The sequence below is a fragment of the Lissotriton vulgaris genome, chromosome 3_1 (genome assembly GCF_964263255.1).
Source record: "Lissotriton vulgaris chromosome 3_1, aLisVul1.2, whole genome shotgun sequence".
NCBI classification, from domain to species: Eukaryota; Metazoa; Chordata; class Amphibia; order Caudata; family Salamandridae; genus Lissotriton; species Lissotriton vulgaris.
Window position 1 is genome coordinate 91,744,742 of NC_141689.1, and position 19,395 is coordinate 91,764,136.

The following is a 19,395-nucleotide window of genomic DNA, read 5'->3' on the forward strand; positions in this document are numbered from 1 at the left end:
TTTAGGACAATGAGAGAGGAAATCTCTGAAGGGGAAACAGACATGCTGAATAATGTGTGTTACAGAAGGCCAGCACACATTTTGTGAAAAGACGGTTATAAAATTTTCTTTACAAAGACACTTACCGCCATTTTTTGACAAACATATCTGAAACATGTTGGTCGAACAAACACAAACAAAATATCTTGTAAGATTGAGTATATTAAGTTAATGGCTAGGACTTGGTCAGAACTGCCTCTGAGATGAGAAGCAAAGTTCACAAATGTCCACTGCGAAAGATTTAGTCTTCAAATTTCTAAAGCATTATATATATATGTTCCCTATTCTAGAGCGCGGCATGTGATCAAGCTCGCGTGTGTAAGCGAAACGAGTCATGGCAGGCACTAAGCCCGATTATTCCTGGATGTAATTTGAAAAATACATTTTTGTACTGCGCACCGCAACATTTTGTGTGGTTTGGATTTCCTGCGGAGATTTGAAGAGGTCTGTGTCAGGAGGCTCTCTTAATGATATAACAGGGCAGGAACGCTGTTAATATATATATATATATATATATATATATATATATATATATATATATATATATATATATATTCTTCATTGGGGTTTTTTAGGACCAAGTTATCCCCCGAAGGTAGCAGAGCACTGTAGTAGCAAGAGAATATGCAGCCAATGAGAATCATGCAGGTGTGTTTACAATAAAAAACGTAGGACAATAAACCTATACACAAATCCGAAAAGTCACAGAGTTGCGAAGTGGAGGAGAGAAGGGGTGCAGCCTTGCCTTCAGTCGACTTTGCAGGTTTATGGGGTTGGACAGTGGTGTGTCGAGAGGTCCAGGAGGATGAAGGAGGCAAGTGAACACAGGAGCCATAAGTTCCAGGACCATCTCTCCTCCTATTGCCAGCTAAAAATCTTAGTGGTCATCGAAGAAAAAGTTCTGAGACTATAAAGGTTTTCGGCGTCATTTTGTTTCTGCTTTCTAGACCTGTGTTTAGAAATGACAGGTCTAGTCATCAATTAAAAAGCTTTTATGTTGAGTTTAATTTCTTTGGGTAAGAACAGGTCCATGGCAAAGCTTTTAAAAAAATATATATTTATGGTCAGATGGTGTGCATGGCTTTAAGGATAGATTGGGCGATATGGTCTTACCGGTCTCTCTCAGCAATTTGACTTCATAGCAGTGTTGTATGGTAATGTGGAGCGTTACTAGTAAATAGCATGGGAATGGATATTTGTGTGGAGACAAAGACCTGTAGAATAAAATTGGTGTAGATCGAAAGGTCCTATGACAGTTGCACAGTCAAGCCGGACCTAAAAATCCATACAGGTTAATGACTACCCTTCTCCCCATCTGTGCTGCTGTTAGAGAAAAACAACATTAACTACTTACTTATACAAGACACCTTAATAGCATTGCAATGTCATGTGTATGACCTTTAAAGTTCAAGCTCAGGAAGATGGATGAATAAACAAAATGATCACAGCTTTTGGCGGCCATCACTTTTTTGGAGCAAGAACACACCTTCTGCCCAATCAAAACATGTACAGCAGGCTCCCAACATGCAAGCGGGGCCAAACTCCTCTCCTAGTGATACTCACCTAACTGTCTGGCAACCACTGTGCTGCCAAGCCAAACCATGAAAATAATGTTCAGACTACTCACATAATTAATTAAATTATTATAATTGATGCACATAAAATTAAGTTTTGGCACTACAGAATAAAAGCATTCTATTTTGTAAATAATAAATAATTCCTATTTGTAAAGCACAAACATATCACCCCCTTAAGGGTTTCAAGGTGCTGGTGGGCGTCAGGGAGATTAAGTGAGCTATTGCCCTGAGTCACATGATGCTGATCTGAGCTGCCGCCGGCAGTCGAACCGTGAACCCAGTGCTCCAGAGTCAGTCGCTCTGGCCGCTGCGCCACACCTCTCTCTCTTAAACTTTGACTGGGAATCAAATGAATAATTGCAATTGTGTGTCATGAAGCCGTCTGCCACGGAGGACAAAAAAGTCTAAGTATGAAAAGAAATACAACGAATATTTGAACCAACATTTTTATTACATTTTAATTAAGAAAAACATACAGAGGCACATAAGATCCCTGGTTTCTTTCAAAATTGTACCATGTATCAGCTTTTTCCCTCCCAATGCAAAAAAACTAAATGGAAAGTGAACCTTAAAATATAAAACGTAGGCAAATGTTACGAATATTAGAATTTAAGGATAGTAAGTAAATCAAGTGATTGGGTAAAGACAAAAAAAACAAAAAAAGAACATGCCATTGTGAAATTGGGCTGAAAACCTCTCAACAATGCATTATTTGTAACATTACACAAAACTCTCTTCCGAATAATTTTATGTTTGGGTTTCTTAGATGTACCATTACCCCAATCCTAAAAACAATTAACAAGTAACAACAAGTTAAAGACACTTTTTGGCTAGCAGCAAAATGAATTTCTATGTATTAAAAGTGTAACAGATGCAGTGTTTACAAGTTTATTTAGGTCTAGAAGAAGTAAGTGAAACTGCAGTTGTTTAGTGCTTTTAACAGGAAAGGCTACTACAAAAGACATCATCAGCATGTTTGCACACACTGCCTGGCTGCATGCACGTCTATAAAATCGAAACAATTTCAGAAAACTAAACATGAAGACTTGACAACTATGCTAAATAAAAATGCACGTCAAAAAGATACTCAATAGTTGGCTTATGCAATTTGTATATGTAAAGAAGAGAACAGTAAAATTCTCAGGTACGTATCTTTATATAACATCCAAAAATATATATTTTGTCCTTTATTTGGGGGGGTGGGGGGGCTACTACAATTATTGATAATGACTTCATACCAGTAACTTATGGCCACAATTCACAGGTATGCAACATTTCTGTGACCCACAGGTTTCAGGTTTGAACTAGTCAAAGCTAAATACTGCGAACAACTAATCGAACAACTAATCGTATATAATGTGGATCTTACAAGACCTGAGCATATGAGCTAGTATAAATGGTTCAGTGAAAGTGCCTTTAAAAGGAGGTTATCGGCAAACTAGAATATTTAGATTATATACTGGGTTGGGGTCTTTTTTTTCCTGTTAATACATGGGATCTGGCTACCCAATTTAAAAATAAATCTCGGGGTGCCCCACGTCAACAGTTTACAATATGCCTTTACACAGCATGTCTCCATGCTTGCTTCGGATGGATCTGATGTCCAATGGCACAGACAGTCTGGAAGATGCTTTAATACATTCTGGTGGTCAGAGGTGGTTTAATTCCCCTTCCTTCTGTTCAGCAAAAACGCCTTATAGTCCCTGGTTAATTCAGTGCGACAAACTTTGTCAGGGGAAAAAAAAAATCACATTGCACAACAGGTGAAGAAAAGACATATGCAAGAGTTTTGTTGGAAGGAATGACTGGGGGAAACCGCATTCAGGACAAACATTCAGAAACCTTCAGTATGAGGAATTCTAAGAGGTGACATTACAACTCTACTTAAAAATATATATTTTTTTAAAGCGAAACAAGCCCCCTGATCAAAATGTATGTGTTTCCTTGACCTTTGGAAGTCTTAAAGCAACAGCAAAGTTTCACAGCATTAACAGCAGCAATGACAATGGGATGGAATTGACAGGTACTTGGGTATACAATTTTTGCATTTTAAACTATAATTCTGGGGCTATAGGTCCACTTTGGAAGAAGTAATGCGAGATTATCTCTCTTTCTGGCTAATATAATATTCAAACTTTCAAAAGGCCCTGGAGATTGTGGCTATTCAACGGTACGGTGTCTGGTGGTGTGCACTTTAACCCCTTGCATGCTGGTGACGGCTCCCGTCCGTCATGGCACACAGTGCTCGTGTGCTGATGACGGCCGGGAGCTGTCACGACCACTCCCGCGATCGGAATGTACCGCACAGGAGCGGAGTTCCAACCACAGGCAAGGGGTTAAGGAATAATAAAATAAACACTAACAACTTTCAGTTACGTATGTTTACATAACATGTTAAAAAACTAAGAACATAAAATAAAAGGCTAGTTGGCTGGAATACAGAATTCACTGGTATGATGGGATTTCCATGAATTACGTAAAATAATCAGCATGCGTGACATTGTTTGTGTGATGAATGAGCCTAGAAACGACTGCGATTTGCACAATTACTGGGAAAAAAACTAAAAGCCATGCAATTAAAAAAAAAAAATAATATATACACAGCCGTTTAGGGGCAAAATACAGCCACAGAGAAAGACATATATTCTGCAGGTGTCCCCACTGGACTATAGCAATGGGAAAATGGAAGTGAAATAAAGGAACTTTCTACTGTGATGTCTGCATCCTCTGTGGGGAGAGGCCCTGCCCTGGACGACAGATTCATACACTGAAGTACACAGAATGCTGCATACCTTCTTTTTAAGGTGAAGGCGTTGCACTCTGAAAGCATGAAACGTACTACTGTAAAGGCTGTTGGTGGACGGTACACAGCAGTAAGGCAGGCTTTACTCCACTAGAACTCACAGCTTACGGCACAAGAAAACTCTTTCTCATAACAGCACACATTATTGTGCCATCCCACAATTTCCAGAGTACAGTCCATGCAGCGATCATTCCGACACCCATGTGACCAATTCATTTCAGAAGTATTTTGTTTCTTTTTAACATTTGGGGAGTTCAGCCGACGCTTGGGCTTCCGGGTTAATCAAAGCCCTGCCAATCGCTCTGCTCAGAGTCGTATTCCAGCTCCGCGCCGATGCATCGTACGCCATCCAGCAACATGGGGGTGCCATGATGGCGATCTGGAAAAGAAATGGTCTCATTACTTTGTTATATTTTAGACATCATTAAAAAAAACACACAAATCTTCATTCGTGTTCCTGCCTGATTTTCCAAAGAGATTTAATTCCATGCTTGTTATCCATTTTCCGCCAAGGAGAGCATAAGCCACTTTCCTGCAAACGCAATTAGTGCAAATTTAACAGACCAAAGCCGAGCATGTATTTTGAAAACTTATGTCTGCCACAAAACAAGATCTCAAAATAGAATGAAAATGATACATGGTTCATTTAGACTAAAATGAGGTTTTGCATGGAAAGAAATAGGGTTATTAGTTGTGCAGGATGCACAAATAATAGGTCTACAATTTCACTTACTGCGAACCAAGTACCCCATTGTAGCGCCTATCTTAGGGTAGCAAAACAGAGCACACCAAGGACTCTTCATGAGAGGTGGTGTGGGCTGGTAATCACCATCTGCTGACACATAACAATACTCAATAAATGAGTTTCCAGTCAGTGCTTTTTCTTTTAGAAAGGTAAATAACATTTTTTTTTTAAACTCTCTCTATCCCTCAAGGCACCAGGCAGATTCAAACACCTTTCCTGACATTCTGAAATCATATGTGACCCGTAATGGACTTGAAACACAACAGGCCGATTGGCCTCCTCAAAAGGTCAACACAATAAAAGACCAATAACCACATGTTAAAAAATCACCAATATATCTTTAAAATCAATAACCATATTTCAATGCAATCCTTATCAATAAAGCATTTGTAATGTTCATGTAAAGCCACCTGTTAACAATACATTAATAAAGCATTGAAAAATCAACCTAAAGTGTCTCTGTCTTTCTTTAAGAAATGCAGACCACAAACAATGTAGCCACAGGAGCAAGCCATAGAGAACGCTGCAATACCAGGATGAAGAACAAAAGTTGCAACCTTAGGAATGCTTCTGAAACAATGACAAAAAGCCTTGGGGTCATGCTTTTCATAACACCGGAAACTTGGGGCCAATGTTTAACAAGTTAGAGGTGGGTGCTGCTGCACCTCCTGAACCCCTAGAATACCTTTAACCTCCTCGGTGTTCGTGACGAGACCAGCTCGTCATGAGTCACGGTGGAGCTGTGCTCATGACGAGCTTGTTTTGTCATAACGGCTGCGCTCTGCCCACGGGCAATTAATTCCCCGCCTGTGTGGGCGAATTAATCAGTGGGCGGGGTCGTGACGAGACCAGCTCATCATGAGCACAGCTCCACCGTGGCTCATGACGAGCTGGTCTCGTCACGAGCACCGCGTTCACCCCCGCACCATGGGGGAATTACCCCCGCAGGGAAGGGGTTAAAACACATTAGTGGTGCCCATCTCATCTGCCATCCATCAAAAAGCATAGAAAACTGTGTGCAAAATACATTCCACATGAGTTACGGGGTGCTCCCTGCAAGGAGCGGGCATATTTAATTAGTAGCTTTGATCTTCTGCCCCGAATCTTGTACCTTTTTGGGCTTGTTGTTCTTTTGTCGGGGTGCCCGGTTCCACCTGGGCACTCTAACATGTGCTATTGTTGGGGCAGCATGCAGAGCTCACTCCTCTGCTGACCAGCTAGTCCCTGCCCGGCTAGCTTCCTTTGACTGAGAGCGTTGATGCTGGCAGCAAGATTCTTCCCTGCGAGCAGGGCTTCACTAGAGTGGCTGCCTGCTCTCCCAGACACGCGTACAGGGAGCAGGGGAAAGCCCACTGCCATGGGGGAGGGCGGAAACAAGGCGCCTCCTCCTACATTCAGGGCTCTGGGATGGGGTCCAGGTCCCTTTCACCTTTTGTGAGTGCAGGGGTAGTGACTGTGCTATCCCTCCTTCTCGCGGTCAGGGGCCCGGGCCGGTCCTTTACCTACATAACCCGGCCCGGCAGATGAGGTCCCATACGCCCCCTCTCTGGGTAAAATAATAATTAGGCCTTATGTCAATTCCGAGCCGTGGCCCACTTCGGGGGTTCTCATAGAAGATGCAGTGGAAGGGGTGTCAAATCCTTTGTGGGTGAATATCTCCGGCCCCACTGGGCCAATTTTTACCATCTCGGGCTCTACTTGCTCCTGGTGGCGTGCCATAAGGGCTTCAGTGGGCTTGGTCTTCAAGCTTTCCATGGTGTTGTTTGCCGCCATCCAATTTGAGTGTCCAACTCTTTCTCGCCCGTGTGCAAGAATTTGTGAACGGGGTGGTATGTTCTAGCAGCCAGGCACCCCCGGCCAATCCTAGGGTGCCACATTATTCCTCCACCCCAGCCCGAACCCGCTTGCCCAGCATGCTTGGATTGAGTGTAACATTGTTAATTACTACTTGTGTGTGGGGAGGTCTGAGTTTCCTCTGCTGGGGCGCTGAATAATTTACCTGATCCAGAAGTATTGCAAAAGGCCTGGAACCTGAATTTGAACTGAACTAGGACGATAAGACAATTCTGGACCACCCATAAGGTGTACATGTAATAGTTCGGGACTTGCATAGTCAAACTTTGAGTACATGTTCCTCCCCAGTTTGATAACCTTATTGGTCTATGTAGGCCTAAAGAAAGGAAAACTACATTTAATGACAGATTTCATCCATGTGTCGGATACTGCAACACTGTAGATAAACCAGTAAAGCCCACTGAGCTTACTTATGAATTCCCACTAACGTTATAAGGCCTATGCCAGGTCAACATCTAACCTCGCAGATCTCTTTGCGCCAGACTGCCTATGTGCAATTACCAGTAGTCTCACATGTGCACCAGGCTGCACAAATGTGCACACATGTTTATGTGTAACCAGCCAAGTGCCCCTTATCCTAATTGCGTTTGCAGCAGCTTCATCTTAAACAGAAACACTGGTGGTAAACGCATGCAATACATTTACCATTTGATTACTGTGGGTGAGACAAGAAGTGAGACTCAACAGTAAAAATTTTAAAAAACGGATGATTAACAGCAAAAAAAATCTGAGCGCACCAATTGGTCGGAACCCATTTTCAATAGCGGGATGTGTCACACATGATCGAGAGGGTCACAACCCTGCCTGGCCAACATTACTCTGATAAACAGTACTAGTGGTAATTATAATTGAGGCTATGGTATTTTTTAAAAAACATTTCTGTCTGTATTTATGTATACTTATTTTTGGGACTTCATATTGGTATATTTTCACATTTTGTATTATGAGAATAAAAGGAGTCTGTAAAATGTATAGTTCCACATTTATATAACCGATAGCAGATGCCTGCCGTGTTTTAGCAAATCGAGCAGCCAAATATAACAAAACAGTACACACCATCAGGTAAATGTTAGTATTATATACAAATATATGTTAACATATGGCTGTATTAAAGGAAATCTCACACTGGCTTTTTAACTCCACCAACTGCTTCTAATCAGCTGTTGGCTTGGAACGCATGAAGGACAGCATTGAAAGAGCCACTAACGAGAAATACAAGTTTCTGTATTTTTCCACTGTTAAAAATAAATACAGACAAGAAACACATTATGCTCTGGCTGTATTTATCTGTAAAGATAAAAAAAAACTGAAAACTGTGAGCCTCAATTATAATGACACTACTGCAATGGCACTGCTGAGGCTTAGAGTAGGACAAAAACAGAGCGATGGACCAGCATCAGGAGGCAGGAGCTGTATCCCATCTGAAGGCTCGCGAGCAAAGTTCACAAAATAGCCCCTGGGTTCTGCTTGCTCCAGGGACAGAGGATCCCAAAGAGAGGAGTGAAGCATGCCAAAAGGAGTACTGCCAGTGGGACCAAGGTGCCACAGAGGCAGGCAGCCAAAAAGGCCATCTCACATGGATTGGCCAGCTGATGGTCTTGGCTTGAACGAGTCTATCATCCCATGGCAAAAAAACGTGTGGTTGAAAGGACCCCCCCCCCCCCCCCCCCCAATCGACTGAGCATGCAAGAACCCCTTTACTTCGTGGCAACATAATTGCCCACCTACCCACCCAGGACAATGGATATGAAGGCCTTGATCATATGATCAACAAGGAAATAAATCGAAGGACAGCAACAGAAATGACCAATCAGACTCTTCAGAATAAAGATCTCCCACTCAAAAACTGGCTTAGAGAAAGCATCTGGGTCTGTGATGCCACAGACTCACTTTACAGAACTTTTCTGAGGCTCAGGTGAGGGATTTGAAGCAGTAGCATCTGGGAGATAGCCGTTAGCTGCTCAGATGCCACGGTTAATGCCCTTGTGGCCATGTTTGGCATCCTGGAGGAAATAAACCTCTGGCTCCAGGGCTTTATGTTAAAACAAGCATTGGTGTAGCCAATAGGTCTCACCTTTGGGACCTTATAAGTATTTAGTTATGCAGCAGGTCCCAAAGGCGAGACCTATTGGCTATGCCAATGCTTGTTTGCATTTGTATCCTTGCGTACTGTGTAGCATTGTTGCAGCACTTGAAAGGAGTGCCACTTAAAAATAAATGTAATACAAGTTAAGTAAGCAATGGCGTGGACCAAATGTAGGATATTTACAGTACTTGACAAATACGGGAAGTTTCTTGAGCGCCTTTTATCACAAGCACTCAGAGTTGCCTACCTCCCGCCCTCTATCCATAGTGTGGCATTACTGTCAGAGCTGCCGACTGTGGAACTGGGGACCTAGGTTTGAGTCTCCACTTGGACTCAACATCCTGTGATTCTGGGCACATCACTTAATTTCCATGTGCCTATCAACAGTGCATGTGATCTTGTGTAATATGTATCAACAACAAGAGAGTAAGGATATTCAAGAGGTCACTCCTATATCCCCAATAATAAATGCAAAAAACAACTAAAGAGTGACTGATCGGTGCTGTGGTCAGGAAAATAAAACCAAAGTCACCAGAAAAACAAACTCACACCGTCAGTGACGAGGTGATACCAAAAGTGAAGGCAGAAAATGAGTGAAACACATACAAGAAGACAAGGAAAATAACTTCTATTTTGTTAAGAAGAACCCTCACTCACCCTAGTGGTGACATGCTTCATCATGGGGTTCCCACTGGAGGAACCGAATGTCCCTCCAGTGTGCTTCAAAGCCTGATTTACAGCGGAGCAGGTCATTGTGTAATATAGCTGGTGCTCATGTAAAGCGCTCAGCATTGGTTTGAGTTCCTGGTGTATTTAAAAAATGAACTAAGAGGTAAAAACAAAGCCTTAAACTAAGAAAGACAAATAGAGAGACCCTTTCCTGCTGGTTTTTTACAATGGAGAACATGGATCTATCGCGTCTCCCTCCTTAAATTGTGTGATCGTAAACAAATATTTAATTTCACAAAAACACTCTTCTTATCATTATCGCGTATGAAAGCACTTTTAAATAGGTGAATTCAGACTGCCAGTTGTACACAGCTATCTTTGTGAAAGCACTTCTCAGTGCAGTATGTATAATATGCCTTATTAATGTTAAACCTCCCACGTGTTTAAGAAATACACTTTTGAGAATTTTGAAGAGACTTTACCATATTTTTCGTAATGCTTGCTTGCGATTTACATAACAAATATTTTCAGGGCTCTGTTCATGCACAGACTCTTATGATCCGAGCCAGACCCTTGAGTCTGAAGGAGCCAAAAGAAGAGACATTTGTCTGTCGGTCGGGACACCGACACTTCCCCACCTCATTGAAAATGACATGAAATGATTCTGTACATTTACGCAACTGATTGTATTCAGAATCCAAAGCATGATGTATTAACTGCACTAAAACGTTTTTTTTAAATCTAGCTATTCTTTCTTCATAAACCAACAATAGACTTGTTTGAACAGCTCTTGTTTTTACCCAGTACTGAGAAATCATGAAAATATATATCGCTTTTTTTTTGTTTTGTGGGTGAGTCATGCTTGTTTTTCCATTTTCTGTAACCTTTTGGTGTGGGTTTTACTAGTGTGAGTGTCTGCAACTTAATTGCCGTCAGAAGGCATCCATTAGCCCTAGCACCTCAATGGGAAGCCTCTTCTTCGGTTAGTAGGCGCTGTGAGATTAGTAGGCCTACTGCCTTTTACTATTAGAAAACGCCAGAAAAAGACCCCAGATGTGTCCTCAAAGCTGTCAGGCAGGTGTCCGGGGCAATGATTGATTACCAGCGGCGCACTCTTCTGACAGAAGAGAAGGTTCCAGAAAGCCTCCCTCCCTGTGCGCAGCTCTTAAAGCGCTGGCAGTCACTGGAGTGCTTCGCCTTCCTGATGGATGAATGCCTCGGTTTACCTGCAGGGCAAAGTGGAGCCGGCCCAATGACAGGTTTATTCACATTACTTGCTTGTGGAGAAGCAACATCTTGTTGGGCTTCTAAGGGGTGCCTCAGAGGGGTGGGGGTGTGGACGGTTCTCACGTTGGGTGCCGCGTCATACAGTGGCAGTGAATGGTTCCTTTATGTGCGTGCAATTCACTTACATGCCCTTTGACATGTGTCCGGTTTGCTGCCTGATGAACTGAGGAGCCTGATTGAAGAGGCCAAGGGAATGAAGTGGCCCTTTGTGCCTGAGAGGTGGCAGTAAAGAGGTGGGCCCAGAAGACAAAATAAACCTTTACGATCTGATAAACGCCAATCTACATCAGCTGCTGGTAAGGAAAGGGCGTGTTCCTTCTCCTCGTTCTCGTGTATTCTGTTCAGCACTCTCTCCTGTCAATCCCATTTCTCCACCAAAATAGCACCCCCTTCCTCAAATCTATATCTAGTTAACATCTCATGCACTGTGTTATCTGTGGAACAGAATAATGGAACAAGCACCGACAAACCCAATACCCAACACCTTTGCACACATTGGAAAGGATTACACATGTATGCACCTTTATTCACATAGTGGTTGGCAAGTTAGCACATTTACAGGAAAAGCTGGGGATAGCAGAGTCCCAGTGTTTCTTTGTTTAAAAATGGTGTATTTTTAAGCACTTATTTTTATTTTATTGAATGAAATATATATAACACAGGAGTGCACAATTCCACAACACACGCTAAAATTTTAAAGCGAAAGCAGGGCAGCAAATGAAATAAACAAGCATTGGCAGCGCGGCCATAAAAGTAACGGGCCGTGCGGCCGTGAAAGGGGATGCGTTCTGTGGGAGCGAGGAAAGGCAGATGGCGGCGCCGCGAAAGTGAAAGTAATCGCGGCTGTAAGGGTGCCCACAAGATGTTCCTGTGCTCGTAAGCACGCGCCCTCGCGCGTAACCGCTCGCTGGTGGCCGGAGAAAGCCTTTTGGTGGCACTTAAAAAAGCCAGCTACTAAATGTCTCGCCAGAGCAGCGCATGTGATGGCTCTAGCGAGACCTAAAAAGGCTTGGGGAAGACAGTGTTGGAGGAGACCGATGGTGGTTAGGGTGAAAATGAGGAAAAAATACAAGGAGAGTTGGAGGCGGGACAAAGTGGAACTAAAGCGTCGAGAGAGCCAAGCAAATGGCGCCCTTTGGAAAATCCTAATGTGGTCCTTTCATTTGCCCTATATGGAATAGGACTGAAGTTCGCCGTTTTTCAGTGCTTGTTATTGACATCAGTACTTTCACACTGTGTTGCAATGCCATGCCCTTTGAGAGGCACAACGTCTGCTATTAGGTCTAAACAATCAATGGCAAAGCTAATAGGGTTGGCCATGGAAAGTTGCTGCAATGATTATTTGAATTTCAATTGTACACTAAAAAACAAAAAGAGTAAAAAACATAACATACTTCCTTCTAAAAGTGACAGTCATGTTTGCAATAAGCATTTAAAAATTTGAAATTTAAAAACATATTAACTGCCACATACAACTTTTATGGAAATTTCCAGTGCTTTGTAGCAGGCAGGTGTAAGGAGAATGGATCTAGACACCTTCTTGAGTTTTAATTCTTGTCACAGGAGTATGATTTTTACTGGCACATAGGATATATACTATTTACTTCGAATTACGGTCATCTGTAGACAGTTAAAAAAAAAACAAGGATGACACAAAAAAACGAAAAATAAAAGCATTGACAAGGTAAAGCATGGACCCGCCTGCCCTTGCCCTGAAGAGCATCTTTTTTAGGCAGATGTGCACAGGTGATTAGGCTACTAAATGCAGTCACTCGCCGCAAAAGAACCAGTGGCTGAAGTCTCGTAACCTATTGCTCCGTTCTGTAGAGCGCGGTGGGCGAAAGAAAAAATTTGACTAAAAGATGAACAAACCAATGGTTGAAGAAGGTGGACCTAAATTTCCCCTCTATGTATATTTATATACACAACAACCTCAGGTTTTTGTCAAATGCGCATAACAAAAAGATATGCATATATACTAACACTCGCACAACCTTGTAATATTCTACACACAAGTAGTCTGCCAGCTTGTATGTTGAGAAAACAACAAAATAACCCTACAAGAGCTTGTAGGTTTTGAGTATTGTAAAAAACACATACAAAAAAACACAGTTTAATAGGAATACATTCACAGACAAGTGTATAATTCTAAGAAGAGGTTTATTTTTTATAATAAAATAAGGTCAACCACATCAATTCAGGCCAAAGATGTTCGACAGGCCCCAATTATACCAGTCAAAGTAAGCAGCTGGACTAAGGCCAATTCCTGGAGAACACCAAACATAAGAGGCAAATACTCTGAAACCAAACCTCATAACACTAGTTTAACTCTGTCCCAGAGAAATAAGCATATCCAGTCTAATGCTCAGTCCTCCGCCCTTACTCCTTACCAGACGACCAATTAGCATCCTATGGTTTATAGTTTCACCAGTTCTGGTTTACTGATGTAGGTTGCACACCCGCCATGCACTGAATATGTCTTCACATATTACATTACTTATGACATGTTAGAAGACATCATTGTTGACCTCACTGGATCACTGTCCTGTAGGATCTTGAAGGAATACAATGTGCTACACCTATAGCTAACTTTAGATTTCTCTTTAGAAGATTTCACATGGCCTGCAATTATCAGTGAAGAGGTTGCCAGGTATGCATTTGCCACTGAAAAGTCACCTTTTGCTAAGCCCTAGGGACAACCCTCCATTGTTTGGTAGAATACAATACACACATTCCTCAAAAGGAGGCCACAATGGCCTATAACCTTGGAACGTGTGGCAGTGAGAGATAAACCGCCTCTAGGTGGGATTTGGCGCCATCCTGCATTATGTAAAATTTAAGAATGACTCAAAATCTTCAAATAAGTTCTGAAAATAAATATCCACACCTTATAAACACACTTGGTATAAAGAATTTGTCTATACCAATGGATTATACCTATTTAACATGGTCACATGCCCAGATTTCGACTGGAAGATACTCTTCTGTCAACAGGCGCCCTGGCCTTTCTCACAGATATTTTGGAAGAGTCTTTGGTGTTAACCCCTTGAGTGCCGTGGACGTAACGGTTACGTCCTCAGCTATGGCGCTGTTGTGCAAACGACGTAATGTTTAAGTCCTCACCACAACATCACCTAATCCCTCTCCTGTAAGCAGCAGAGGGATTTCCAATTTTACCTCGAGAGGAGTCCCAATCTCCAGAGGTATTTTTCCTTCAATGTAATGATGATTATGTGCATTGCACGCCAACGCCATTACAGTGAAACTGAAATGAGCCATTCGGATCGTTTCAGTTTTACTGCTTTGGGGCTATCTCAGCCTCCGAGCACCAAAACACATGGGAGAGGTATTGTTTGAAAGGGGAGAATTTTCCCTTTCAAATAGTCCCCTTCCCTAGTGGATCCATGCTTGGGGATCGCTGCAGGAGGGCGGTCCCCACGCAGGGATCCGCCACTAGACACGAAGAAGGGGGAAGCGGCCCCTTGGGCAAGGGCCTATGCTCCCCCATATTCATTTGGACCAATCCAGTCTCTCTGCCCCCACCCCAAGTACTTAGGTATGGGGGCTGCCCTCAATGGAAGCTATAATGCTCCAACCCGACCCAAAAAGTGTCACAGCCCCCCACCCCCCAGCCCCGGCGTGCAGATGGGGCAAAAGCCCCCGGTCTGCCTCCCACTTTCTTCCCTCGGGGGCGTGGGGCAGAAAGCCCACTAGGCATCAAACATGACTGTTTTTTAAATAAAAGAGGGGTAGGGGCTTTCCACAGTGGGCATGCCAATGCCCCCGCACAACATTCTTTCTGGCAGATGGGAGTCATTAACCCCGATGTGCCCACCTTTGGGGTGGGGTAGAAAGCCCATTAGCCACCAGTGTTGATTATTATTATTTTATTTCATAAAATATGGATGGGGCTGCCGCCACCCCCCAAACAAAAAGGATAGTCTTTCTGCCCACCTTGGAGGGCACATGGGGGTTATTACCACTGATCTGCCCTGTGGGGGAGGGGGGTAGAAAGCCCACTAGGGCATGCCAACGTCCTCAGCACAACATTCTTTCTGCCTCCTCGGGAGGCAGATGGGAGTTATTAGCCCTGATCTGCCCACCTTGTAGAAGGTGAGGGGGGCACAAAGCCCGCTAGCCACCAGGGCTGATTTTATTTTCTTCATAAAAAGAGGGGTGCCTCCCCCCCCCCCCTCCTCCAAGCCACAATCTTTCTGCCCCCTTCCCGCGGGCCAGAAGGAGGCAATAACCCCCCGATCTCCCCCCCCCCCCCCCGCCCCCCCCCCAAGGGGCAGAAAGCCGACTAGACACCATAGAATGGTTTATGGCCTTGTCAGGGAGCAGCCCCGTAGGCAAGGGTGGCTCCCCTTTTTTGTGAACACATTTTGGCTGCTTCTGCGCACCTTGGGAGCAGATCTGCAATAATTGTAGGCACATCTGTGCCCAAGAAGGGGCAGAAAACCACTAGACACTAGTGTGTGTGTGTGTGTGTGTGTGTGTGTGTGTGTGTGTGTGTGTGCGGGAGTGCGTGTGTGCGCGTGGGTGTGTGCATGTGTGCGTTTGCTTTCTGGAGTTCCGCTGACAGTCTGTGTTTTGGCTGACTGTGTGGGAACCTGAATTTTGCTGGTGTGTGTGGACTTGTGCTTAGCTGGAAGTGTGTGTGGACTAGCGCTTGACTGGCAGGGTGCATGGACTGTCGGTGTCCGTGGACTGTTACTTGGCTGGCGATGTGCGTAGACTGTCGCTTGGCTGGAGATGTACCTGGACGGTGCTTGGCTGGCATTGTGAGCAAATGGCGCTTGGCTGGTGGTGTCGCTTGCATGGACCTTCCAACGCTTTATTACCTAGAATCGCCTGTAAACCTCAAATTTAGCTAACAATCCACACTTTCCTCACATTTCTGTGTGGAACATATGTCATGTCACTGCGCTAGCACGGATTTCCCACTACCCAGCGCTTCCCTCAGTCTCCTGAAAATAGTGATACCTCTCTTGTGTGGATGCCCAAAGCAGAGGACCTAAAAAAGTATAAAATCAAAAAGTGAGGGGAAACCAAAGTGGGTCCAAAAGGGCAGTTATTTAAAAATAAATTGTTAGGCTGACAATGCTTGGGCACCCACACAAACGAGATCATTTTTATTGGGAGACTGAGGGGAACGCTGGGTGATGGAACATTTGTGCCAGTGTGGTGCTCTCACAAACGTGCCACACACAAAGGTGAGGAACATTTGACTATTTAGCAAAATTTGAGGTTTGCTGGGGATTCTGGTTAAGAAAACGTTGGGAGGTCCACAAAAGCCACACATCCCTGGACTCCCCTGGGTGTCTAGTCTTCAGAAGTGCCTGGGTTTGGTAGGTTTACCTAGATGACTGCCGATCCCCGCACCAAAAACGCAAGTGCCCCCTAGCTATGACAAAACCTGTTTTACCTCCCCTTCACCTTCATGACAATGTTTTTTTTCATTCTCCCTGGTTCATTGTGGCATAAGTGCTTACGCCTGCTTTAACCTCTTCCAGATGTTTTCAATCCTGAGTGTTGTTTTGCAGAACAGCTCATGTACCAGGCTGCTATTCTCTTTCCCAGGACACAAATTTAAGCCAACTAACTTTCTATAGATGCACAAATGCACAAAACTGCCATTCGTCCTTGATCAGATTTTGCAGGGACAGGTGGCAATAGGTTGAAATACTGGGGCTGGTGCCCACTCTTCTGAACCAGACATTGAATTCATCTGCTGTTTTGTTGTGACCATGTCTCCTGTTATACTACAGGGTCATCTTCATAAAGGCTTCGATGTACTGCGGAGGAGCAGCACTAAGTAGACGTATTAGTAGCTGTAGGTAGTACAGTCTACTTTTCGTAGGGAGATGCTGCCACTGAGTAGGGTATCCTGGGCAGATGGTTCCATTATTTGGTTGAAGTGCACACCCATGGCCAACTGGTGAGTCACTGGAAGCCAGACTGTAGGCCCTGGCTGTACCGGATGAATCACATGGAGCACCTCCTAATTTTTGAGGGATCAGGGAATTGCTGAGTTATATCCTAATCTGCAAGTGGGGAGTGTTCTTAAAATAGTATGGTGGAGGAGCAAGGGGTGGTAGAGTCTGCAAGTCCAACATTATAGGGAGGGGACCAAGCTCTTCAGTGTTGGTCTCTTGTCTTAAGTGGCAAGAACATCATTTTCTGTCTCCATTCTATGTTGCTGTGGTTGTCCTTCAATGGACGTCATTTAAAAACCTCCAAGATTTAAAATTCTGCTCTTCCACCTAGTTTCAGGTATTTCTTAGGAACTTAGGGCCAGATGTAGGAAGCGTAATTCCGGTCGGTAACGGCCGAATTTACCGAATTTCGGCCGTTACCAACTGGAATTAGGCTACTGAGATGTAGGTGCCCAAATTGCTAATTCGGTAATTTACCGATTCGGTATTTTAAGGAATCGTTAAATTACGGATTCCTTAAAATTCTGAATCGGTAAATTACCATGGGCCAGATGTAGGTAGCCCTTTACCGATCGGAATCGGCCGAAAATACCGATTTTCGGCCGTTTCCGATCGGTAAAGGGCTATGGAGATGTAGGGGCACATTTTCGGTAATTTTACCGAATCGTAATTATTACCGAATCGGTAAATGTACCGATTCGGTAATATTTACCGATTCGGTAATATTTACCGATTCGGTAAAATTACCGAAAATGCTATGTGGGTAGCCAATTTTCCATTGGCACATGGCTTACAGAATCCGTATTTTACCATGGAATACAAATCCATGGTAAAATACCGATTCCTGTGTACATGCACATCTGTGCATGTACACATGTGCCATGTGACAGACAGACGTGCCCTTAGGGCATGTCTGTGTGCCACATTGCACAAATGCCCGTTTTGTGGGTGCTAGAGGGTGTCAAAGTGACACCCCCTGCACCCTTGACATATTCGGTATTTACCGATTCGGTAAATACCGAATCGGTATTTGAATTGAATCCTATGGGCTTCAAAGGCCCATAGGATTCTATAGCAAATACCGATTCGGTATTTACCGAATCGGTAAATACCAAATTTTTAAAGAATCGCTAACTAATCCAGATGTTGGGACCTACATCCCATTTACCGATTTTGAAATACCGAATCGGTAAAATTCGGTATTTCAAAATCGGTAAATGGGATTTACCTACATCGGGCCCCGAATTAGCAATGTAGGGAGCACTCAAATGAGTGCTTTCCCCTTTTTGGGATTCGTTATTTACCACCAACTACAAGTTGGTGGTAAATAAAGAAAAAAAAAACAAAAAGCAATTTTATGCAGATTGCTTCAGTGCCATGTTGCAGACATACATGCCCTAAGGGCATGTATATCTGCAACATGTGCACCCATACACAATTGAGGGGTGCAACAGGGTGTTTAAGTGACACCCTACCACCCTCCAATGTTTTCCCCAATTACCGAATCGGTATTTACCGTTTCGGTAATTGACATTCATTCCTTTGGGCCTCCAGGCCCATAGGAATGAATTGCAATTACCGAATCGGTAAATACCGATTCAGTAATTACCGAAACTTACCGATTCTGTAATTTTTTCGGTAAAATTACCTAAATCCCATTTGCCTGTTCTTAAATACCGAATCGGTATGATTCGGTATTTAAAAATCAATAATCTGGGATTACCTACATCTGGCCCCTAATGCTTTATGCTTATAGACCAGGCACCGTTTAAAGACAGAAAAGCTACTGCTTTCAAGATTCGGATCAACATCCCCAGGGATATCTGACCGGCAACAGCATTCCTCTCAATCAATCAATCAATCAGTGACACTTATAAAGCGCGCTACATACCCGTAGGGTCTCAAGGCGCTGGGGAGGGGGGGTGCCGCTACTGCTCGAACAGCCAGGTCTTCAGCTTCTTCCTGAAGGAGAGGTGGTCTTGGGTTAGGCGCAGGTCGGACGGGAGGGAGTTCCAGGTCTTGGCGGCCAGGTAGGAGAAGGACCTTCCTCCTGTAGTCGCTCTTCGGGTGCGGGGGACGGCGGCGAGGGCGTGGTTGGCTGATCGGAGGTGGCGTTTGGGAGCGTAGAAGTTGACTCGGCTGTTGAGGTAGCTCGGGCCTTGGTCGTGTAGGGCTTTGTGTGCGTGGGTGAGGAGGCGGAAGGTGATTCTCTTGTTGATGGGGAGCCAGTGAAGGTCTCTCAGATGTCCGGAGATGTGGCTGGACCGTGGGATGTCGAGGATGAGTCTGGCTGAGGCGTTTTGGATCCGCTGGAGTCTCTTCTGGAGCTTGGCGGTGGTCCCGGCGTAGAGGGCGTTGCCGTAGTCTAGTCGGCTCGTGACGAGGGCCTGGGTGAC

General features: G+C 44.0%; 1 protein-coding gene across 4 annotated transcripts in view; it reads right to left on the bottom strand.

Moving 5' to 3' along the window:
• Positions 1–2,048: 2,048 nt before the first annotated feature.
• ADISSP (adipose secreted signaling protein) overlaps positions 2,049–19,395 on the bottom strand; it is a 360,219-nt gene continuing 342,872 nt past the window's right edge. For 2 of the 4 annotated variants that reach the window (XR_015309257.1, XR_015309258.1), the window contains exons 7-8: positions 3,943–4,798; positions 2,049–3,808 (exon numbers count right to left, since the gene is read on the bottom strand). Coding sequence is in view for 2 of the 4 variants with exons in the window: in XM_086960133.1 (XP_086816259.1) it covers positions 4,698–4,798 (101 nt within the window). In the remaining 2 variants the exon portion in view is untranslated. Of the gene's footprint in view, positions 4,799–19,395 lie in introns of all 4 variants that reach the window. The other 2 variants (XM_086960133.1, XM_086960134.1) reach the window with 1 other exon arrangement.